Raw genomic sequence first — 25821 nt, 5'->3', positions numbered from 1 at the left:
AACCGTGGTTTTGTTTGTTTTATTAGCAAATTGTGTTTTCAAGCAAAACCCCCTTTGTCGCAAGAAATCTCCTAGAGAAACTTTCTAGGCAGATCCAAGTGATGGAGAAACTCGCAGTAGTCAGTGATGAGAACATAGGAAACATTGGTTCTGTCATCGAAGGTAAGCATCTGCAAAACCTACCACCATTCATGCGAATGATGACACCCCTAGCCCGCTCCCCTGCCTGCATCTGTTCATTGCTTTATCAGGACAGCAGTGCATTCCTGGGCCATAGAATAGGGCATAGTGGTCTCATGAACACCATGCTCCAGCCTTCTGACTCAACCAGCAGAGACAAAGCTGTGTCTGTAGAAACCTCCAGAAGTCAGGTAATAGGGTATGGAGAGAAACAGCAAACACCTTGTAGGCAGAGTTTCACAGACTGCTGGCGTGCCTCCATTTATGGACAAATGATCAGAATTGATCTCGCTCCTGGAACTGGCTAAGACAACTCCCATAACAGCTGACTGTCTGATGGAAAATGTTTCCAAACCCTGCTAGGAAAAAGTAGAAATGTGTGAACTTGAAGGCCTGTAGAAGAGCCCCTAGTTCTGAGAGTTTTCGATACAAACGTGGCATTGGAAAGATGTCTTTGAATTCATGTGGTCTGGCTACAGGGCTCTTTTGTAAAGACAAGAATTTGTGTCTTAAACAAAAAACCTGCCATCACAGGTTGAATGAAAGTAGTGGGACACTAGGGTCTTCTAAGGTCCCTGGGTGCTGCAAACAGTTTGCGCTCGACTCCTAACTGAAAGGTTGGCGGTTCAAACCCACTCCTCAGCTCCTCAGGAAAAAGACCTGGCCATCTGCTCTGTAAAGATTATAACCAAGAAAACCCTATGGAGCATTTCTACTCTGACTCACATGAGGTCGCCATGAGTCAGAATGGACTTGACAGCAATGGTTTTGGCTTTTGCTTATGGTCTTCTAGGAGACCCCGGGTGGTGCGAACGGTTTAAGCCCTGAGCTACTAACTGAAAGATTGGCAGTTTGAACCCACCCAGAGGTGCCTTGGAAGAAAGGCCTGTCAGTCTACTTCCAAAAGATCATAGCCGTCAAAACCTATGAAGCACAATTCTACTCTGACTTCATGGGGCCACCATGAGTTGGAATCAACTCTATGGCAATTGGTTTGGTTTTTGTTTTTTGGCAGGGTCTTCTAGGTAATCTCAGCTTAAGCCTAAAGGTCTTTGTACATTTCTGCCTCCTGCAACCGATCCCACCAGGAGCAGGTGACTTGGCAGGTTTATGAGAGGCACAAAAAGGGGTAGGACATTCAGGCAGCAAATGACTGGTGTTTTTGCTTCTCTCAGGCCCCTCCTCATTATCACAACCCACAGACAAGTGAAATGTTAACCCTGCCTTACCTGGTCCAGTGCTGCCCAATCATTTCAGTCTAAGAACCACCTGGGCAGGTAAAAATCCCCCAACAACCTACTGCTGCCTTCCATTTCATTCAGAAAAATCTCCCGAAGTTAAGTTCTCTGATTCTTTGCAATTTTTTTGCTATAAGGTTACAGGAGATGAGATGATGCTGGCACATCTCCGAAGAGTAGAGCCATTGTGATTTCTGTCACTTAAAGCAAACAGCTTTGCTGTTGCTGGGTTTTCGTACCTCCCCAGTCTGCAAGGTTCCTCATCACAACTTCTTTGCCCTTTGGACCCATCAGCCAACCATCAGCCAACCACAGAGGAATCTTATATAGCTCAGATCGAAAACCACAGCCTTTAAAAAAATAAAACGAGAGGTCTCTGAGGATGCCTTCCCCATGCCCACCCAAGTACAAGTCTTCATCTACTTCATTTGAAATATGTGTTGTTATTCCAGAGATAACCTCTAAAACCTCGGAATTTCCCCAGTGATTGAAGTATCTTGAATGAGGCCTCCAGACCACAGCTGAACTATCAGTTACACTAATGAGGTGACTCTTGGGTGGGGAATGGCCTGGCCAGAAAGACCCACCATATGATATCAGCCAGTCTCAGGGGCAAGAGGCCAAGATTCAATCAATCATGCCTATGAAAAGGGATTTAACTAAAGCTTTGGACACAGAAGCTCCTTGGGCTTCCTGGTTGACCAAAGACATCAGTACACGAGACGGTGACCCGCCTTTGTTGAAACATGGAAGCTCCGTGTTGGGGACCCTCCTAGACCTCACCCTAAGCATCTCTTCTTTATACTCGTCTTGAGTTGTATCCTCTTTGGTATATTAAAGCTGTAATCCTGGGCGGGGAGGGGGAAGTCAATTAAATTAAACATGTGTCAAAGGACGGGGGTGGTTCTTCTTTTGCAGCCATACCGGAATTCCACAAGAAGCTGTCTTTGCTCTCCTTCTGGACCAAGTGCTGCAGCCCAGCTGGTGTCTACCATAGCTCAGCTGACAGAGTGATTAGGCAGCTGGAGGCCAGCTTTGCCAGAACTGTCAACAAAGAGTATCCAGGACTCGCAGACTCAGGTACAGGCCAGTGGGAGGGACAGCATTTCTGCCCTTAAGTGTGAGAGTGAGCATTCGTGGGGCTCCCTGCCACCTCCACAGCAGCCTGAGAGTGGGAGGCTCACAAAACGCCAGCCCTGAAAAACCTGCTCTCCAGGGAAAACACCCTCAATGGCAGCAAGTTAGATTTAAGAAAGGAAAGGAAAGGTGTTGGTCATGCTTCCATTCAGAATAACAGCACTACATTTCTGTGTTAGTATTCAGAGTGTGTATACTTTTTTCATTAAAATGTCACCACTTTGGGGTGTTAAATGGTTCAATAACCTCAGAAAAACTATTTGGCAGTTTCTATGAAAGTTACATATACACTTACCCTATGACCCAGCAGTTCCACTCCTAAATATATCAAGAGAAATAAGTGCTTATGTTTACAAAAAAAGACACCTATAAAGAATATTCATAGCAGCTTTATTCACAGTAGCCAAAAATCTGAAACAACCTAAATACCTATCAACAAGAGAATGGAATCATTTTAATATACGTATGTAAAAATCATCCAGCTAGCTGTACACTGAAGATTAGTTCACTTAACTAACTTCCCTCTACATATATTATACTACGATAAAAAGATAAAGGAATTATGAATTGTAAAATTGATGGATGGATGGATGGGTAGATGGGTGGGTGGATGGGTAGATGGGTGGGTGGGTGGACCGACGGACGGACGGATGGTTATGTTTCTTCACAGCTGCTTTGTATCTTCCCCTTCCAACAGTGTTCCAGACCCTGGTATCCCAGATTCTGGACCGGGCTGAGCCTCTCCATTCCTCCAGCCTCTCCCTAGAAGTCGTCACTGTTTTCCAGTATCACAGTTACTTTGCCAGCCATGGTGTCAGCGACCTGGAGAGTTACTTGATCCAGCTAGCCAAGCAAGGTGAGATGTGTTTTTTTGTCACACTGCGGTGGTGGCGGTTTAATTTTTAGTTATTTGTGACCTTTTTATTCATAGTTTTTAGTGATGGGAGCCTCTTTCCCCTCCCCCAAGTCAGCAATTGAGCTGAGGTTTGTCTTTTAAATGACTTTTGGACTTTTACCATTAGTAAGCCTCTTGTTAATGAATCAAGGGTTTACTAAGAACACCCCAGTCATCCAGCAGAGGTATACCATTAACAGGAAGCTGGTCAATGATTCAGGATTTCACTGTAATTTTTTACCCTCGTTAATGGATTTGCCATTTGTAGGTTCAAACCTACAGGCAATACCATTTTATGCTGTCTTTTCTGATGGCACTTTCATAATAATAGGCAGAAATGGGGTTCACGAGGCAGGTGTGGTGACCCAGTGGGAAGGGAAAGGAGGAAGACGTAGAAAGCCAGATCTAAGGGTGCATATCCAGGACACAAGGAGAAGGGACACCAGTGTAGGGGTGTGACAATGAAGGTCATCATTGCTTGTTAATATGGCACTTCCAATGTTAGAAATAAAATAAGTGTCTATAATACATGAAAGGAGTCCCTGGATAGTGCAGATAGTTAACGTGCTCAGCTGCTGACCAAAAAGTTGGAGGTTCAAGTCCACCCAGAGGCACCTTGGAAGAAAAGCCTGGTAATCCACTTCTAAAAAATCAGGAGTTGAAAGCCCTGAGAAACAAAGTTCTACCCTGACACACCTGAGGCCACCATGAATCAGAGTCACCTTGATGGCAACTGGTTTTGTATTGAGTGTAAACCTCTTCAGGAGTGGAGCCAGGCAGTGAGAGCCTGGTTTCTGGTTCCCAGGTTTGTGCTCTATAAATCCACAGAGGCTTGACAATGCAGGTTAAGAGGAATGGGGAGGAATGAGGTGTGTTCCTTGGGAGCAGGTAGAGGTTGGCACTGTACCAGCAGCAGCAACATGTCTGGCACAGACTCAGGCTGAGTCCTTCTCTTTCCAGAACATTAAAACCTGTGACAAAACATTTGCCACACAGGTTGGCATCATAGTGAGAGGAACAAAATCCTCCTCCACTTGGCACCACGCCAGCAGGGAGCATGGGAAAGTGTATGTAATCCCTTAGGAATCGCAAATTGGTACAGAGGATTAGGAGCAGAAAGTCTAGAAAGGAAGACACTGTTTTAGAACCACAGGGTCTCATTGTGTTATAGTCTACATTTCTTGGTATTCAGTTTGTCACAGTCTGAGTCACTTTTCTGAGTAAATTTCTTTTGGAGGGTCTGTTTACACCTCTAAGCCTCTTATTACATGGTCCAGGAGAAGGCCCATTCATTTACTGGTAGAAATGGTAATGACAATGAAATCCCTAACCCTGTAAATGTTTATTTCTTCTTTGATTGTGAAAGGAAAAGGCCTTAATTGTAGAAAGTTTAGAAAACATAGAGAAGCATGAAGAAAATAAATTCAGATCACTCGTTCTTCCACTGTTAAAATCGAATGCATTTTTCAGATGAATGAGTATGGCTTTAATTTTCAAAATTGAGATTGTTTGTTACAGAGAGTTATATCCTGCTTTTTTTTATTTGACATTATATCCCAAATTATTAAATATGCTTTAAAAATGTATCTATTACAGTGACAAATCTGTGAAACATTTCATAACATGGAGGAACCTGGAAGGCATTATGCTGAGCGAAATTAGTCAGAGGCAAAAGGACAAATATTGTATAAGACCACTATTATAAGATCTTGAGAAATAGTATAAACTGAGAAGAACACATACTTTTGTGGTTAGGAGCGGGGGAGGAAGGGAGGGTGGGAGAGGGTTTTTTACTGATTAATTAGTAGATAAGAACTGCTTTAGGTGAAGGGAAGGACAATACTCAATACATGGAAGGTCAGCTCAACTGGACTGGACCAAAAGCAAAGAAGTTTCCAGGATAAACTGAATGCTTCAAAGGTCAGCGGAGCAAGGGTGGGGGTTTGGGGACCATGGTTTAAGGGGACTTCTAAGTCAATTGGCAAAATAATTCTATTATGAAAACATTCTGCATCCCACTTTGAAATGTGGCATCTGGGGTCTTAAATGCTAACAAGCGGCCATCTAAGATGCATCAATTGGTCTCAACCCACCTGGAGCAAAGGAGAATGAAGAACACCAAGGTCACACAATAACTAAGAGCCCAAGAGACAGAAAGGGCCACAGGAACCAGAGACCTACATCATCCTGAGACCAGAAGAACTAGTTGGTGCCCGGCCACAACCGATGACTGCCCTGATAGGGAGCACAACAGAGAACCCCTGAGGGAACAGGAGATCAGTGGGATGCAGACCCCAAATTCTCATAAAAAGACCAGACTTAATGGTCTGACTGAGACTAGAGGAATCCCGGCAGTCATGGTCCCCAAACCTTCTGTTGGCCCAGGACAGGAACCACTCCCGAAGACAACTCATCAGACATGAAAGGGGCTGGACAGTGGGTAGGAGAGAGATGCTGATGAAGAGTGAGCTAATTATATCAGGTGGACACTTGAGACTGTGTTGGCATCTCCTGTCTGGAGGTGGGATGGGAGGATAGAGAGAGTTGGAAGCTGGCAAAATTGTCACGAAAGAAGAGACTGGAAGGGCTGACTCATTAGGGGGAGAGCAAGTGGGAGTACGGAGTAAGGTGTATATAAACTTATATGTGACAGTCTGACTTGATTTGTAAACGTTCACTTGAAGCTCAATAAAAGTTAATAAAAAAAAATGTATCTATTGGTTTTATAATATTTCTCCATTTGGATGAATGCTCATGCATTTGACTGTGTTGAACGCGTAGGTTGCTTTCTGCTATTAATTTAGCTGGAACTAACAAAAATACCACAAGTGGGTGGCTTTAAAGAACAGAAATTTATCATCTCATAGTTTTGGAAGCTAGACGTCCAAATCAGGACATCAGCTCTAGGGGTGACTTCCTCCTTGTTGGTAGCCCCGGGTGTTCCTTGGCGTTCCTTAGCTTGTGGAAGGATACACAGTGACACCTGTCTTCCCTCTGTGTGTGTCTGTTCCACTCTTTTTCTAAGACACCACTCAGAAGGGATTAGGTTTAGAAACCACCCTACTCAGTTTGACTTCATTAACTAACAAAAAAAAAAAAAAAAAACCCTATTTTTAAACAGGGTTATATTTATAGGTACAGAGGTTAAGACTTCACCATAACCTTTTGGGGGACACAAGCCAATCCATAACAAGCTGTTAGAGAGAGATACCGTCGAGTCAACTCTCACTCGTGGCAACCTTGGGTAATACTATCTCAAGACTTTTCATCAGAGTATTTATTTAGAAAGCACTGAAATTGCCAGAATGTCCAAAACAGGAGAAATAGGGAATTAAAGCAAAAAATCTGGACAGTTCACAACCTTGTCCACTGTGTAGAAGATGCTGCTCTATCAATAGAATATGAATTTTAGCTTATATTTTTCCCATCTGTATTGAGCCACCCACACTCTCCTCCTGGTGTTTTTGTGACCAGTGGAATGCCCATGCTTGGTATCTAGTTAGGGATTAGAGTATTTTCCTTACTCCTGGAGTATGATCAATTTGTCGAAATGAGACCCAGGATCCTATCATTTACCGTACCGTATCTGTATTCCAACCATCTACCTGGGTTTCTTCATCAGGGCCCAGTTGCCTGAGTGGAGACAGAGAGAAAGCAGAGTTGGGTTCATCCAGGGTTAGGGTTTTGCTAGACAGGTATGACCAAAAGACAGAGGGCAATGGAGTTTGCTATATTAGGAAGATTGTAAAAAATGCTTACTTATATTTTTTCACTGTATTTTTTATATTTTATTATTTAATTCATCTATAAGTTATTTTAGAAGCCACTGTGTCTTAGTGGTCCATCTTTTTTTTTTTTTTTTTCACATTTGATAAGCCACTTGTCTCAATATAGTTATTTGAATAATCTGTCATTTTCTCACTAATTTGAAACGCCATTTCATCATATACACTTGAGTCTGTTGTTATGTACATACTTTCATATTTACTTGACTTTTGTTTACATGCTTAATAGGCATGTTGCAAACAGGTAACAGGCTCAACTGCTAACCAAAAGATTGGCAGTTGAAATCCATCCGGAGGTGCCTCAGAAGAAAGGCCTGGAGATCTACTTCTGAAAAGTCAACCATGGAAAACCCTATGGGACACACAGTTCTACTCTGGCACACATGGGGTCCCCGTGGGTCAGAATGGACTCCACAACAACTGGTAGTATTTCATTGCTGTCAGCGTGAACTCTGTTTTCTTCTTATTCTCTAGTTTCCATGGTTCAGACACTGCAGTCACTAAGAGATGACAAACGGCTACAGACCATGACTGACCTTGCACCTGGCAAACTTCCGGCCCAGCCGGAAGTACTCAGGACGCTAGCTCTGATGTTAACCGAAGACAACAATGAAGTTAGTGAGGCTGTGACTCTTTACTTGGCAGCAGCCTCCAAAAACCAACACTTCAGGGAAAAGGTAGGACACGAAACCGTAGGCATCAGACTGAAAGCTTATTTAATTTTCTATCACTTGTCATTTTTGTTTTTAGCTGTTGTAGAGTCAGCTCTCGACTCATGGCGACCTCACATGTTACAGAGTGGAACTGCTCCATAGGGTTTTCTTGGCTGTAATCTTTATGGAAGAGTTACAATATTTTGCAAGTTAAAAGCCATCATTTCTGTTGCTAGGGAAGAAGTTCTTTACCTCTCCCTCAGCTTTAATTCTTTTTTGGGAATAAATACAGTAAATACAGCACAGCCACCTATACATTCTGTACCTTTGAGGGGTACCAGCTCTTGCGCAGCAGTTGTCGTTAGTTGCCATCAAGTCAATTTTCCAACTTATGGTGGCCCCATGTAGAACTGCTTCATAGGGTTTTCGAGGCTGTGACCTTTCAGCAGCAGATTGCCAGGCCTATCTTCTGAGGTGCCCCTGGATGGGTTCGAACTGCCAGCTTTCAACTAGTAGTCAAGCACTTAACTGTTTGCACCACCCAGGGACCCCTCCCTCAGCTTTAATTAAAGAGCCCTCTTGAAACAAAGGAGCCCTGGTGGCGCAGTGGTTAAGAGCTCGGCTGCTACCCAAAAGGTCAGCAGTCTGAATCCACCAGCTGCTCTTTGGAAATCCTATGGGACAGTTGTACTGTGTCCTAAAGGGTCACCACGAGTTGGAATTAACTCAACAGCAGTGGCTTTTTTCGTGATACAAAAGGAGCCCTGGCAGTGCAATGGTCAAGTACTTGGCTGCTAACTGAAAGGCTGGCAGTTCAAACCCACCAGCGGCTTTATGAGAAAAAAGACCCAGATGATCTGCTCCCTTAAAGGTTACAGCTTAGGAAACCCTCGGGGACAGCTCTACTCTGTCCTTTAGGGGCACTATGAGTAGGAGTCAACTTCTCAGCGCCCAGCAACAACAGCCTGATACTAAAGGCATCTGCAATTCAAGCACATTGGTGCCCGATATAAGAAGTGGGCTTGGTTGTCTGGGAGCCCTTTACAGTTTGAACAGTCATTCTAAAAGATAACCCGATCGAATTCAGATCAGCACAAGAGAATTAAACTTGGCCATGCCTTGACCTTGGAAGGGTCAGATGTTGATCTCTCAGAGGAGTCTCTGTAACTTTTCACGACCTCTAACCTGGGGTGTAGAGTCGCTATGAGTCGGAAGCAACTCTCTGGCAATGAGTTTTTTGTTTGTTTAAGCTAGGGTATGGTGGGATGTCCGCGTACTCATGAGAATATATTTCATTCTTATGCCATTTTGGCCCAAGAGCGTAAACTTAATACTGTACTTTCCTACCAAGTTCTGGTCTTTTGAGTTAGTTCTGTGGGCTGTACCACCCTCCTCCTCAGGGAAAGAGAGGTGGAAAACTAAAGCATGTACACACCTGAGTGTGCACAGGCTTCTGTGAGCAGGACCGTGGTGCACTCCAGTCCTGACTTCCTCTTAGAAATAACAACAACGATGACAATTACAACGCAACCCTCTTTGGGTTTTCTGTATGCACCTTCTACTTTTAGGGCACATTCCACAGCCTAAATGCTCTATCTTTTAACTCCAATTGCAATCAAGTCAGAAAAAAACAAGAAATAATAATAACTGCCAATTTATCAAGTACCTATTAAACACCAGGCACGGTGCTACGTCACTTACCTATCTTATCTCTAACAAGATGGATATTATTTTCCTCCACTCAATAGATGAGGAAACAGAGACTCCGAGGAGTAAAACTTGGCTAAGATCACACTTAAAGAGTAGCAGTGGTCATCGAGTTGATTCCAACTCATAACAATCCTATAGGGCAGAGTAGAATTGCCCCATAGGGTTTCCAAGTCTGTAATCTTTATGGAAACAGACTGCCACATCTTCCTCCCACGGAGCAACTGGTGGATTTGAACCTCTGACCTTTTAGTTAGCAGCCAAGCACTTAACCACTGTGCCACCAGGGCTCCTAGTTAAATAGTAGAACCCCCAAAGTGTGAACTCTTTCCATTTCTTTTGTATATGGAATAGCAGAAGTTATTAGCTGCAGTCGCGTCGGCCCCCAACTCATGGCAGCCCCACGCACAACAGAACTAAATGCTGCCTGGTCCTGTGCCATCTTCATGATCATCTACGGATCAAGATCATTACACTCCATAGGGTTTTCACTGGTTACTTTTTGGAAGTAGATCCCCAGGCCTTTCTTCCTAGTCTGTCTTAGTCTAGGAGCTCCACTGAAACCTGTTCAGCATCATAGCAACATGCAAGCCTACACTGACAGACGAGGGTGGCTACGCATGAGGTACATTGGTCCAGCATTAAACCCAGGTCTCCCACATGGAAGGCAAGAATTCTACCACTGAACCATGACTACCGCTAACAGATATTACTACATTAAACTCTAGAAACTAGATGTAAAGGGCTAAAGAAATACAAAAAGTACCCAGGTGAGAGCTAGTGTTACTATAAATCTTGAACCCTGGTTCAAAAATCATAGTCATTGAAACAAAGTTAAAGTTGCATGTGTTGTTTGGTGATTTTACGCCTTTTTTCCCTCACCTAGACATGTAAGAAATATCCATTCTTCTGCAATGATACCTTTGTATTGGGATGTTGTTGTTCTTTTAATCATCTCAGACCCGCCAGAGGAGATGCTGACTGCTTTCACATTGCGACAGGGGGCTTCTTGCTTCACAATGTGCCTCTGTTTGCTTCCTAGAACTGCTACCAATCTGGTTGTCACAGCAGTCACCATTTCTTAGGCAACTTCTCAAACTAAAGCAAGCACTCGGATGCCCACTTGTGTTGTAAGCTGTTTATCTCTGCAAGAAACAGGGACATGCCAAATACCTTCTCAAGCTATGCATCCCCAGTTCCCACTGAAGTCAGCAGAGGCTCACTCTTTGTGCTTAAAGGGACAACCTGGTCAGAAGCCATGTACTTGGCAATCAGTGTTATCACAGATGAGCACGGTACCATATTAGAAAGACCTCTGGAAGCTTGCTATCTAAGACAGGACTAACGGGGTCAGGTAACGTCTGTAAAATTAGCATACACATGGTTGCTGTGTATTTAGCATGTTAGCCTGGCATATGACAAGTGGCTGGTTATTTATATTGAGCAAATGAGCAAATGAATTAATATATTCAGATACATGTATGTACATGCTTACAATACGTATGTTTCCTAAATGGACAGATAGAAATCATAATATTTTTCCCCAGACTGCCAAATTAAATGGATTATGACCCTTTGCATTTTGCATAGTCATCATCAATTGGTTTTTGACTTCCAGGGTCAGCCCTTGTTAAAATTATAAAGTGATGTACTTTACCCCACAACTCTTCTCTGTTCCCCTCCGTCCTTCCCTCTTCTACCCCTCCTAAAGGCCTTTAGGAAACGCTGGTGATCTAATGGTTAAGCGCTATGACTGCTAACCAAAAGGTCGGCAGTTTAAATCCACCAGACACTCCTTGGAAACCCTATGGGGCAGTTCTACTCTGTCCTATAGGATCTCTACGAATTGGAATCGACTCAACAGCAATGGGTTTTTTTGGTTTAGAAGACTTCCAGGTTTAACCAACAAACAAAGGCTTTTCCTTTACCAAAACCATACATTCATACGTGCCAAGGTTTAAATGGCCGATAACTACTAAACTGTCCTTTCTCTCAAGCAAGTTTGTATTGTAACAGTGATTTAACAGGGATGAAGTGCTAGACATATACCTGGGCATCGTCTGCCAGTGGTAGCGAGAGCTTTGGCGAGGGGCTGGTGGGAGGTAGAACCACAATCAGTCACCTTGTTCCTTTTATAAGGGAAGCTGGCCCTGTGTGGCTGGCCTGTTGGGATTTGAGTTTTATTTCCTCCTCCTTTTACTGCAGGGAGCCCTTGTGGTGCAGTGGTTAAGTGCGTGACTGCTAACCAAAAGGTGGGCCGTTCGAACCCACATGCAGCTCCATAAGGGAAAGATGTGGCAGTCTGTGCACGTAAAGACCACGGCCTGGGAAACCCTATGGGGCAGTCTACTCTGTTGTATAGGGTCATTATAAGCTGGAATCGACTCATAATGGGTTTGGTTTTGGTCTTTACTGCTCACCCCCAGGAAGAAGGTGTGAGAGGTCAAAAGGCAAAAAAAGAGAGGTCGTGAAAAGCCAAAGCCCAAGCTCTAACTATTCAGACCGAGTATAACTAAGAGCTGTTGTTGTTGTGGAAACCTTGGTAGGGTAGTAGTTAAGAGCCACAGCTGCTAACCAAAAGGGCAGCAGTTGGAATCTACCAGCCGCTCGTTGGAAACCCTATGGAACAGTTCTGCTCTGTCCTATAGGGTCATTATGAGTTGGAACTGACTCGATGGCACCTAACAACAACAACAACCAAAAAACGAAACCAAACCCATTGCCATCAAGCCGATTCCAACTCATAGTGACCCTATAGAGGCCCTGTAGGACAGAGCAGAACTGCCCCGCAGGGTTTCCGAGAAGTGCTAGCCTTTTCATTAGCAGCCAGGCTCTTAACCACTACACCACCAGGGCTCCAATTAAGTAAGAACTAGTTCCTTTTACTGCTGTTATTTTTATTGTTAACAACCAATACTGCATATCTGTGCTTCCTGTAAGAATGGAATTATTTACCAAGAGCACTGAAAACATATGTCCAGAAAAAAACTTGTACACGAATGTTCATGTCAGCATTCTTCATAATAGCCAAAAAGTGGAAACAAGCCAAATGTCCGTTAACTGAAGAATGGATAAATAAGATGTGATATATTCATACAATGAAATATTATGCAGCTGTAAAAAGGAATGAAGTTCTGATAGATGCTACAATATGAATGAACCTTGAAAACATTATGCTAAGTGAAACAGCAAGACACAAAAGGTCACATATTGTATAATTCCATTTATGTGAAATGCCCAGAATAGGCAAATCCATAGAGACAGAAAGTAGATTAGTGGTTGCCAGGGGCTGAGAGGATAGGGAAATGGGGAATGACTGCAGATGGGTCCAGGGTTTCTTTTTGGAGTAAAGAAAATGTTCTGGAATTAGATAGCAGTAACAGTTTGTGAATATACCAAAAACCCCTGAGTTGTACACTTTAAAAAGGTAAATATTATGGTAGGTGAATTACAACTCAATTAAAAACAATGGAGTTCTATAGAACTGAGAAAACAGAATATGTTTAATTACAACTATCAGTGACTATACAACCAAAAACCCAACCTGTTGCCGTCGAGTCAATTCACACTCATACCAACCCCATGGGACAGAATAGAACTCCCCCATAGGGTTTCCAAGGAGCAGCTGGTGGATTCGAACTGCCAGCATTTTGGTTAGCAGCCATAGTTCTCTGTAGCTCTTAACCACTGTGCCACCAGGGCACCATCAGTGACTGTAGCAGTGCCATATGACGTCTCAGGAGTAAGCACGTCATTTAGTGGTTGATGATGCTTTCATTCCAGGCACTCTGGTACATTCCAGGCATTCTGGTTCATTCCAGGCACTCTGGTGTTATCAGATTTGGTTAGTGCTCTCTAAGTACAGAATACCATTCCAGATGCTGTAAGGAGTTAAATAAGGTTAAAAAAAAGAAAAAGAAAACTTCGTCCTCAGGGAGATTCAACATAAATGGCTCCGTGTAGTATCCTTTCTCCTATAAACACATAAATGAATACACAGACGTATGCCAGAATAAAAAATGATAACTATATCTACTGAGATCTTACTTTGTGCCAGGCACTTTCTTAAGTCTTTTACACATTAAGCTGTCTTAAGTGTCATTGCATTTAATATTCAATTATTATTATAAGTAGGTCTTGTTATTACTACCATTTTGCAGTTCAGGAGACTAAGGCACAGGGAAGTTAAATAAGTTGCTCAAATTCACAAGTTAGGAAGTTGAGATACATGTTAGAAATGTTTATGTACTTATGACTACAGATAAATGTAAATAAAGACAATTAACTTCATAAAAGGCCAACAAGGGCATAGGAGATCCTCAGTGAGATGGGTTGGCACAAGAGCCATTAACAATGGATTCAAACATGCTGGTGATTGTGAGGATGGCACAGGACCAGGCAACATTTCATTCTCATGTACGAAAGGTTGCCATGAGTCCAAATCAACTCCGTGGCAGGTAACAACAACAACCAACTTAATAAAATACAAGGAAAGCCTAAGTACATGTGTGCTCTTACTAATATTACTATTGCCTCTAGCTAAAATGACCTTTTCTCCCCCAGTTTCCCAACTGAAATCTAACCTATCCTTTCAGTCCCAATTCAAACATCATCACTGTCATTAAATTGCCTCAGAACTACAGAAGGGGTATCTTAGTTACCTAGCGCTGCTGTAACAGAAATACCAAAAGTGGACGGCTTCAACAAAGAAAAGTGTATTCTCTCATAGTCCAGTAGGCTAGAACTCCAAATTCAGGGCACCAGCTCCAGGGAAAGGCTTTTTCTCTCTTTTGGCTCTGGAAGAAGGTCCTTGTCATCAGTCTTCCCTTGGTCTGGGAGCATCTCAGCACAGGAACCTCAGGTCCAAAGGATGTGCTCTGCTCCCAGCACTGCTTTCTTGGCAGTATGTGGTCCCCCCGTTTCTCTGCTCACTGCTCTCTTTTATATCTCAAAAGAGATTGGCTTAAGACACTATCTAATCCTGTAGGTCTCATCAGTATAACTGCCACTAATCCATCTCATTACATCATAGTGATAGAACTTACAAGACACAGGGAAATCACATCAGATGACACAATGGTAGACAATCATATGATACTGAGAATCATGACCTAGCCAAGTTGACAGATATTTGGGAGGACACAATTCAATCCATGACAAGGGGTCTCATCTCCCTCTGACTGATTTAGCATCTTGTAGCTTTCTTATGACACCTAATACATGTTTTTATGCAGTTCCTTCTAACCTGTCATTACCAACTAAACCTGAAGGCCCTTTGAAAGCCAGAATTATTATGTATATTTTCCCTGAAGTTCTTGGCCTGGTAAAATATAAGGGAGCAATTTATTGAATAAGCCAAACCTGTTGCCATCAAGTTGATTCCAACTCATAGGAACCCTGTAGGACAGAGCAGAACTGCCCCATAGGGTTTCCTAGGCTGTAAATCTTTACAAAGCAGACGGCCACACCTTTCTTCAACAGAGCAGTTGGTGGGTTCAAATCACTGACCTTTTGGTCACTAGCCAAGCACTTAACCACTGCACTATTGAATAAACAGATAGTTTTTTAATCAACATGAATTACATATATTTTATGTATACATGACATATATGAACTATTCTAACACATAACATATAATATCAAACATACTGTGAATAGAAATTTTTAAATAATTTTTTTTAACATAGTAGAAATTTCCTTTACCCAGTAAATCAGTAATGGATTCTTCTTAATCTTCTTAATTTGCAGGTAATGCAAAATGTCTAGCTTTATACTGTAGATTATCTCAGGGAGCAAAAATGATATATATTTCTTAAACTACAAGTAAATCAAAATCTCTTCATGATGTCCTTCCTTCTCTTTCAGGCCTTGCTCTATTACTGTGAAGCACTAACACAGGCAAACCTCCAACTCCAGAAGGCAGCTTGCGTGGCCCTGAGAAGCCTTGAGGTAAAGTCCAGCCTCGCAGCCTCAGAGCCCCACCACACACACACACACACACACACACACAGTTCAGCTTTAAGCAGGGCTAAAACCAGTTGCAGTGGAATCGAGTCTGACTCCTGGCAACCCCATGTGTGTCAGAGTAGAACTGTGCTTCATAGGCTTTTCAATGACTGATTTTTTTTGGAAGCTGGTTGCCAGGCCTTTCTTCCAAGGTGCCTCTGGGTCAGGACCTCAACCTTTCGGTTAGCAGCCAAATGTGTTTACTGTTGGCACCACCCAGGGACTCCATTAAGCAGCTAGCCAATCTTAATTTTGTTAGAGGAAAGTATTAGCAGTCAAAGAGCTCAGATGTAAATGAAAATAGAAAGGGCTGGGAATTCCCAGAGTTTACCTTTCAGCAGGCAAGATTTAATGTTTGATCTGCCTTAATCACAAAAAATAAATAAATAAATAAGACTAATCAGTCTTCAGAAAAGAATGATGCAGCCACACCTTAGAACTTGTTAAAATTTTGGATGGGGACAAGAAGTAGGGACCTGCAGGCCTGATGGGACAAGAAGAAAGAGATTAACACCTCAAAAGAAAAAGTCAATGATCTGTGAAGAAAAACAGCTCTGGGAAACTTTATCTTCCTTGTTATTTTGTTTAAAAATAAATAAATAAATAACCTTCAGGTGGCCAAAAAGCTCACCAACATTACCCATTGCCCTTGAGTCGATTCCGACTCATAAGGACCCGAAAGGACAGAGTAGAACTTCCCTACAGGCTTTCCAGGGAGTGTCTGGTGGATTTGAACCTCCAGCCTTTTGGTTGGCATCCATAGCTCTTAACCACTACGCCACCAGGGTTTCCTCACCAACTTTGATGGCTATTTATTTGGGTGCTGTCTTGATAAATGGTGAAATGTCAATGGTTGATGGCTGTGATATAGAGGTAATACCTCTGTGTACCTGCATACATGAACAGACATGAGGGTACAGCAATCCGTATGTGTTTTTATGGCTTCACACGCTGCAAAGGTTAAAGCAGAGGGTCCAATTTTAAACTCTGGCACATTGAAATCTGGGGGCGTCAGATTCTTTCCCTTTGCTCTTCTCTCCTACCCTGGAAAGCAGAGGATAGGATTCTTTGTGCCACTAGAGACTTCTTCCTAAACTACCTACTGCCCCAGCTGCTGCCATGGAGCATGGTGTGGGGAAAAAAAAATGCAGACTCATTTGATCAAACAACTTTAGCTAACTTGTTGGGGAAAGTAACTTTAAAAAAATGAATCGTAATATACAGACAGCCCATGTTTTTCTTTTCTGTATCAATGTGGAAACAACCTTGAGCGATCAAGGACCTCAAGTATGCGGCCCTCAAATTCTGGGTCTCCCATCTGTCTCAATGGGCTAAAATAGTCCAAGTCTAGCTGTCCCTGGGTGGTGCAAATGGTTAACAGCGCAGTTGCTAACCAAAAAGTTGGAGATTCAATCTACCCAGAGGTGTCTCAGAAGAAAAGCCTGGTGATCTTCTGCTGAAAAATCAGTCACTGAAAACCCTATGATAGAGCGGAGCTCTACTCTGATGCACATGGGGTCATCGTGCGTCAGAATCAACCGTTAGGCAACTGGAAACCTGTATCGCTCACTCTAGTTTGCCATACTCTGGAACCCACCACCACTTCCTGAGCCTAACTTTCTTCCAAGAAAGAAAAACAGAACTTGTTACCCTTTCTCAACTCCTCAGGAATCTCAGCAAGAGCATTTTTGTCTTATAGAAGGTAGGCTCCCTTTCTACTACATGCCCTAAATATTGATGTTTGTAGAGGCTCCGTCCTGGGCACTCTTCTCTCTGTATCCTTTCCCTGGGCAAACATCTACTCCCACAGCTTCCATTATCACCTATATGCTAATGACTCCCAATATTTCCAGTCCAGGTCTTCCCTTCCAATCTAGTATATATCCAGGTTTTAGATATCTTTACTAGGAAGTCACCTCAGGTTCCACCCACCCCGTACCCGCCTGTGGTCTTCTATATCTTAGTGATTCACACACAACCACTCTCCCTGTAGCTCGTGCCAGAAAGCTCGGCGTCATCAGTGACACCTTCCTCACCCTCACCTGCCACATCCAGTCAGTCTTCCCATCCCATAGGTCTCATTTCCTTAACAGCTCTATCGCTGCTCTACTCGGGGCATCTGCATCTCTCACCTGGGCTAGAACAACCTTCCCAGTAGTCTCCCTGTCTCTTTACAGTCTTAACTTCCTTCAGCCCATTCTCTCCACTGCAATTAGAATCCCACGCAGTGCCGTCGAGTCGATTCCGACTCAACCAATTCATGGTTGCAATTAGAACACATGTACTAAATAGATACCCTGCTTAAAACTCGTCCATGCCTTCCCATGACCTTAGAATAAAGTCCAAGACCCTTAGCATGCCTTGTAAGGCCCTCCTTGACCTGGTCCCTGCCTTCTTCTCCAATCTCATCTCTGGCCACATCTCTAGATCTTGGACCCTATCAGTAGCTGTTCTCCTTCATGGAATTTATTTTCTTCTCCATACCCCCAGCTACCCTTACTCTCACACACCCACATACCCGCCTGCCACATGCCAAAACTTGGCTAACTCCTCTAAGATATCACTTCCTTCATGAAGACTTCCTTGACCAGACCAATTTATGTTTTACCATGGCACCCTGACTTAGCCTATCATAATACTTGTATCACTCATTATAATAATTACTTGTTTAATCATCTGTCTTCCCATGAGACTGTAACTCCTGAAGGCAAGGACCATGTCTTGTTCAGTGCTGAATTCCTCATGCCTCATACACTGCTGGGTTCAAAGAGGGCTCAATAAATGTTGGTGGAATAAACAAATGTAAAAATTCCCATCATTGACCTTTATTCTCCTCCTCTATTTTAGTATATAAGCCTAATACTGGGAATTCTTAAATTAGAGCGGTTTCGGAAGCAGTGTGATAGAGTGGAAAGAACCAGGAGAATGTATTCTATTCTGGGAAAGCAGGCTAGTGTGACTTCACTTCTCTAGACCTGGAGTCCTCTGTGAAATGAGGACTGTAGCTGATCATCAAAGCTTCTGCAAATAGAAACCCTGGGCTCCATCCCAGGAAATTCCAATAACCAGGAATCTATACTGTAAAAAGAACTCTGTAAGTGACCTTGACACAGTTAGGTTTGGAAACGTCTGGGTAAAATGGTTTTTAAAGTCCCTACCAGCTCTGAAATGCTAAGTCTCAAGTCACATCAGACACAGAGGTCACAACACTGTATTATTCCTTCCCCACAGGCTACTGAAAGCATTAAAATGCTGGTAATGCTATGTCAGTCTGATACAGAAGAAATCAGAAAGGTGGCCTCAGAAACCCTCCTGTCTCTTGGTGAGTTCTTTTAGATGATCACTTCCTTCTGAGCCAACTGTAAGGAAAAGTTTCATGTTCCATGTTATAGCAAGCATATGTTTCTTGTCCTTGTAAGATATCTACTCATACACACTCTCTTTCACACACACAGTCTAAAGAAATGATGGATGTCCATCTTATCCCTACTCCTTGTTCTAATTTTCTGGATGTTGAGGGTAGGGTTGCTCTCCGGAGCCGTGCTAGGTGGGTTCATTAGTCTTTGCACAATTTGGAATAAAGAACACAAAAGTCAAACCATAAAGCAGAGGCGGTAACCAGAGAGCAAGGTTAGATTTCCAGGATGGGGTTGGCATTACCCGGAGGACAGGGATACAGCCCCCAGGTAATGCCATAACCTGCCCCCCTGCCCCCCAGGTATCCCAGCCTCATCCTTACTCTCGGGTAAACCTCTGTTTGCCTCCTATCCTGTAGCACCTGAGCCCTGACACTAAAGAAAAGAATTTAAGTATTTTTTATACCCTGGAGTATCCAGATAACCCTTCCACTTGATTTCACTTCACTTTATAAGGGTTCATGTCTCACAAGTTTCATGTTTTTCTCCTTCTTTGTGGAGTGCAGAGGGTGGGAACAGCCCTTTTAACTCTGCATTGACAAGTATAAATAGTTGTAAATAACCCTCCTACTGCAACACACTCTTAAAATGTAAAAACTATACTGCTAGAAGTCTTCAAACGTAACCCGATCAATAATACTACTTGGCCAAAAGCCATTCTAACTTGACTATAGCTTAATAATGTGAGGATGAATCTTACGGCATTTATAATCACTGTGAAAATTACATTGATTGTTAAGCATTCTTTCTTACAGTTACCGATTTAATAAAGCTTCATTCTGCTATTGAATATATCATTCGCTGCACAGAAATCTTAGCCAGCATATGTTTGTTTAAAGGATAAAACAGCTATTCCTTATGGCTGTTTTAGACATAGAAATTATTTAACTCCTGAAATGTGTACTCAGGGTGTTATTAATTTGAACTCCTTTATGCCTTAGTGTTCTGAAACAGCAAGGAAGGTAAGCCAAACGTTTGTAAGATATAGCCAACAGTGCTTATTTTTCCAGAATAACCTAAAGAAGTGTATCCTTATTGAATGTGCCTCAAGATTTGCTCCAGCTGCACAAATAGCAGCATCTTTCGAACTAACCATCATACCTGCTTCACCTTACGTCTTTACACACCTTGCTCACCCCAGCCGCATGCTCTCTCACCATCAGTTCCATGGTTCTCAATCCTGGTTGCACATTGGAATCACCAAGGAAGCATTAAAACATACCCATGCTGGGTCCCACCCCCAAAGTTGTTACTAACTGCCGTCGAGTTGGCCCGGACTCACGGTGAGCCCATGCACGACAGAATGAAACATTGCCCAGTCAGGTGCCATCCCCATGATTGGTTGCAGATGAGACTGTTGTGATCCATAGGGTTTTCACTGGCTGATTTTCAGAAGTAGACAGCCAGGCCTTTCTTCCTAGTCTTAGTCTAGAAGCTCTGCAAAACCTATTCGGCATCATAGGAACACACAAGCCTCCACTGATAGACGGGTGATGGCTGCGCTTGAGGTGCACTGGCATAGGTTTCCCGCATGGCAGGTGAGAATTGTCACTGAGCCACCAGTGTCCCTCCACTCACCTCCAAGGATTCTGATTTAATCGGTCTCAGGGTGCCTTGGCAGCAGGGCTTTAAAAGCCTCTCAAGTGATTCTAATATGCAATAAAGTTTGAGAACCCCTGGCTCCATGTTACAAATTTCCTTTGACCCTAACAATCTTGGTGCACTTTTGTCTCACACAGATGACTGAATTAATGTAGTGAAAATAGTACTTACAATGGGAATTGATAGGAGATACTCCATGACGAAGGGCTGAGGGGCTGTCACAGGGCACTCGAGGGGCAGGGGAAGCAGCTGTTTTCCAACCAGTATGGAATAATTTCATATTTTAACCTACAGCTGTCCAATAGAACCCTTTGCGATGGTCAGAATGTTCTATAACTGCATTGTCCAATATGGCAGCCACTGGTCCTATGTGGCTATCTCATTTCAACACGGCTACTATGACTGAGGAACTAAAGTTCTAACTTCAGTTTTAATTAATTACCACTTAAATTTAAATAGCCACATGTGGCCGATGGCTATCACAGAGTAGTTTGAAGCGTGGCTGTGACCATTCCAGTGTGTCTGGGTGAACCTTAGCCCTCTTGGAACCACGTCTGCCTGACTCCCCAAAGCTCAGGCTATATCTCCTCCAACAACCTGCCTACTTCACAGAGCTGTTCAAAGACTAGTGGAGGAACCAGTGCAGATAAAAGCCCGCTGAAAACTTAACGTTAGCAATGTTAGTAAAAGTGAACGCACTGAGAGCCTGGCCCCGGTTGTGTCACTGTAGTAATGTTAGGTAACATTCATAGAGGGTTTGCTTTGTGGCAGACACTGTTCTGAAGAATCCGCATGGGTTAGCTCATTTAGTCCCCCCAGGAAACCTCATAAGAAACATAGTTAGCCCTTTTTTACAGAAGGGCATACTGAGGCATGCTGAGGTTATGTAACTTGGCCATGTATACCCAGACCCAGTCAGGTTCTAAGACAGAATCCTGACCTTCCAGGCTACCTAGACTCTGAGGAATGCTGGGGAGGGATTTAGTGCCTCTAACTTGAAATCTATCCATGAGCAAACTAGGAACTGACCAGGTATGAGTGGTTTTTCAAAGAGCGTTCATTAACCAAGGCACCCACAGGGATTTGTGAGCAGATATGGAGGGAGCATGGTATGAAAGGAGCCCCCTCTGGCCCTCTGTCTCTCCATTGCCTCTGCCCATCAATTGAAAAGATGTTGTTTTCAATCTGTTTTAAATAGCAGGTTTTCACATATATATTTTGTTTTAAAAAAAGGGGGGTTCTACTCCAAAAAAAATAAAAAGTTGAAAACTACTGAACTAGGAAAAAAAACATATTTGCCTCAGACAAGACAAAGCATGCAGCAACAATCAATTAACATCTCTCAAAATTAGGGGACTTTTGCTTACGGAAGGATTCACTGCAAGGTTCTTTTAAGTACAGGCAAATTTCTACTTTTATATCTAACATATTCCTGAAAAAGTTAAATGTGCAAAAAGCAAAAAAAAAAAAAAAAACCAGACTGTTGGTTTACTGAAAGACTTCTGTTTCCAAAGACTAAAATACATTCCAAAACCTATAATTACACCCCTTTTCTAAAACCTACTCATGCCAATATAGTCCCAGCACATCATGGATCTTTTTCACTTTTGTTTTCCTTCCTTCACAACTGAACATCAGTCCAGGGGACTTCTGATTGACAACTCATTATGGCCTCTTTGTCTCAGTTACTGTGAATGTCTGAGAATCTGCTTCTTGACACTGGTATTAGCACTTTTGCTTTCCCATTTTCTACTCATTTTTTTTTTTTTTTAAAACAGGAAACTTGCAAATATGTCCTGACTGTTCAAAGCTGGTGCTACTGACAAACCTGAGCTAACTCTTTGCTGGCAGAAGGTTCCACCATGTACTTACATGACAGTCATTTTTTTTTTTTTTGGCTGAGATTTGAAAGCCTAAATTTGACCTTTACCAATGATCATTTAAATGTATCAATATATAATGTATAAAAGTTATATAACAGTTCAATGCACCAACGTCAGCCATACTGAAATCCTTAACACACTTAAAATGTAATCCATGTGATTTCTCGGGAATGAAGCTATTAATGTGAAATTATCTACATCAAATGGCCATAAGACTTCTACTGTTTTGTCCCTGGCACTTCCTCAAAAATTCTTAGTTATTCTAAATATGACCTAGAAAATAACAACATAATTAAGAATGTTGTCATTGGTTGCCATCGCATCAGCTCCAACTAGCGGAAGGCTTTGTCTTTCCTAAAGTTAACATACCAAAATATGGCAACCCATACCTAAACAGCCCTGATACTCATTTATTATTTATGATTATTGATTTATTTACTGTAACTTATTATAATAACATAATTATTATTATTTGAGTGATGAATAAGAAGGTACAAATAGGTATTCATGCTCCATGTTCTTTATCCAGGAGAAGCTGGACGGATAGCATATGAACAGCTGGACAAATTTCCCCGAGACTGTGTTAACGTCGGAGGTCGTCATGGAACTGAAGTTGCCACAGCCTTTTAATTACAATTTAACTCTACCCAACAGCTAAGTGTCTTCATGTCTGGCCCTTTTCATCAGAATGGTGCTGTAATTTAGCTGGGAAGTGTTTAAAACGTGAAGCGTTCTGCTTAGGGTGTCAGGAAATGTGATGTGTTATAGAAAGAACTCAAAGTCCAGTTGCACAGTACCTATTCACTTTTCCCTTTAGCCAATGGACTAGGGCTCTGTATAGTTCAGTAAATTACGTCGTTGATTCTTCTGACAATACATAGTGAGAGAGTCCGTCTTAGCTAATGTGTATAGAACTTTAAAATAGCCATCTTTGTACTTTGGGGGAAGATCTTCTATAGTCACGTGATACTTTGATAAATATCATCTGCCTTGCAGTTTTTCTCTGTCTCGTTCTCAGGGTTAAGTGGTCCCCATAGCTACCTAATTTTACTTTACATACAAAGCACAAAGAAGAATTTCTTCAAATAAAAGTTTGCTTGCAGAACCTGATAAAATGACCCATTTTGAGAGTTTCTTTTTTTTTTAAGCTCTCTTTATAGCTTGTGTTTGTTTTCTCCGTTCTGGAAATTCCGAAATCATGTTTCCATTATAGTAAAAAGAACTACCTTATTAAGATTATACCCATAGTCTTTCTTTAAAAAAAACAAAAAAAAAAAAACCCAAAGCTTTTTTTTCCAAATGAGAGCCATTTTTTATGATATTCTTACCCTACGGGTGTTTTGCTGCTAAAGATAAATCAAAACCAAAATTCATGGACTCCGAAAGCTGTGATCTCTTTGAGATGGATGATGTTGGAGGAATCCTAATGGGTGGGAGTGGAGGGACATTAAGAGGTGGTCCTTGCTTCTGGAAAAACGGCCATAACATCAGGAAGAAGGAAGCCCCAAGGGATGATTACTGTCTCAGAGAAATCATTCACTGTTGGGTATAATTTCTTGGCCAAATATTTTAAATGACAGATCCCATGATTGTTTAACTATCAAAAGAGTTAAGTCCATTAATAAAGTACAAGACCATTCAATAGCTCTTATTAAATAGCTTTTCTTCCTCTTAAGAGTATAAAAGGTGGGGTATGCCAAGGTATCAAAATAACATGTGAGTGTAATTAAAACTGTGGAATATCAACTGTACTATAGACGTGTTTGTAAAAAGTATCATTTAGATGTCATTTTCAATATTTACATTTTAGTAAGACTTCTAAAAAGGACTTTTGTATCATTTCAATGTGAAAATTGTCGGGCTTCCTGGCAAATATGTGTTTCAACTGTGAAGTTATAATGTACATACTTGTAAATTTATACATATTATATATATGCTTATATCCTTCATTTTAAAGGTACATTGTACAGTCTGTAGTACTGTCAAATGGTGGAAATAGTTCTTTTTGTAGGAAGTCATATCACAGATGTTACAGGGTTTGTTTGTTTGGTTGGTTTTTTAAAAATATTTTGAATATTGCATGAGTGAATAATTCTATATCTTTTGTATTCACTTCCGCATTTTATTTTTGGCTGGGGCAGGTGGCTGGGGGAGGACGCTTTTAGTTTTGTGGCATTTGTATTCATCGCTCTTTCAATCATGTAAGTTAAAATAAAAGTTATTTTTGAATTACCAATCTCATGTACAGAGTCTGCTCTATTTTTTCATATGCCTTTTTCATTTGGTATTTATACAACACAATATACCTCAATTCTTGAATTTATTCTTACCTTGAAATGTTTTTATCTATAGGTGGGGATAATATTTACTTCTCAGCTTTGATGTAAAGCTAATTGGAAGGAAAAAAGAGCTGTATTTTGGAGTTTGCTATCTATGAGCAGACCGTAAGCTCCCTGAGGGCAAAAAGAGTCCTCGTTCATCTTGGTGCATGCTCCCAGCCAAATTCTACCAGCATCATCCACACAGAAGCCCCTAACATTCAAAGCTCTGAAAGTATTTACTGAGTGACTCATTAAAAGACTAGTGATTGCTTTTACTAAATCAGCAGTAAAAAAAAAAATTTCCCCAAAAGGGTTTGTTGCTGTACTGTTGAATGGAACTGCCTCAGTCACTACATGTACAAAATTGTAAAGCAAAACTGTAAACCTAAATTCAGCAGAAAATACCAGCACTTCTTATTATATCAGAAAAACAAAACTACTCAAAAAGAAAAAAAAAAACTTTATTCCTGATATTATCCCGGAGACAGTAGCTCTTAATAAACAAACATTACCTTCTTTGATTTTGAGAAAGTTCTAAGAACACTTTATACAGAGAACAATAGTTATTTGCTAAAAACCCAGCTCTCTATCTTTTCGTTTATTCATCAAGTGTTTATTGCATACTCATCATCAACAAGGTATATGACAGGGACTGTTCTTGGCCCTGGAGATTCAGCAGTGAAGCAAAAATAAACAAAAGAGATTTAAAATAAAAAATTCCCTGCCTTCACTAAGCTCATATCCTGGCGGGAGGTTGCATGTGGAGGGTAAAGAGAGGTGCATGGAGGACAGGAAGGCAGGGAAGTGGAAGAATGATTGCACAGGTTAGGAAGGAAGGGTGGTGAGGGCAGAGGTCACAGGTTTAATGAATGGTCAGGGAAGGCCTCACTGGGTCAAAGAAGGTCTCACCGGGTCAGGGAAGGCCTCAAGGGCCCTGGAAGGCCTCACTGGGTCAGGGAAGGCCTCACTGAGTCAGGGAGGGCCCCAGTGGGTCAGGA

At 42.0% G+C, this 25821-nt stretch overlaps 1 protein-coding gene across 7 annotated transcripts in view; it reads left to right on the top strand.

Annotated features, from left to right (window-relative positions):
* The window catches only part of RIPOR2 (RHO family interacting cell polarization regulator 2), a 301690-nt gene extending 276952 nt beyond the window's left edge, over positions 1-24738 (top strand). For 6 of the 7 annotated variants that reach the window (XM_049885039.1, XM_049885081.1, XM_049884997.1 and 3 more), the window contains 7 exons: positions 27-162; positions 2337-2498; positions 3253-3411; positions 7710-7912; positions 15461-15544; positions 18833-18923; positions 23032-24738. In XM_049885039.1, coding sequence (XP_049740996.1) covers positions 27-162; positions 2337-2498; positions 3253-3411; positions 7710-7912; positions 15461-15544; positions 18833-18923; positions 23032-23132 — 936 coding nt within the window. In that variant the 3' untranslated portion in view covers positions 23133-24738. Of the gene's footprint in view, positions 1-26; positions 163-1870; positions 1965-2336; positions 2499-3252; positions 3412-7709; positions 7913-15460; positions 15545-18832; positions 18924-23031 lie in introns of those variants that run through there. The other variant, XR_007517469.1, reaches the window with a different exon arrangement.
* Positions 24739-25821: the final 1083 nt, after the last annotated feature.

The sequence above is a fragment of the Elephas maximus genome, chromosome 1, assembly GCF_024166365.1.
Source record: "Elephas maximus indicus isolate mEleMax1 chromosome 1, mEleMax1 primary haplotype, whole genome shotgun sequence".
NCBI lineage: Eukaryota > Metazoa > Chordata > Mammalia > Proboscidea > Elephantidae > Elephas > Elephas maximus.
This window is presented reverse-complemented; position numbering and strand designations above follow the sequence as displayed.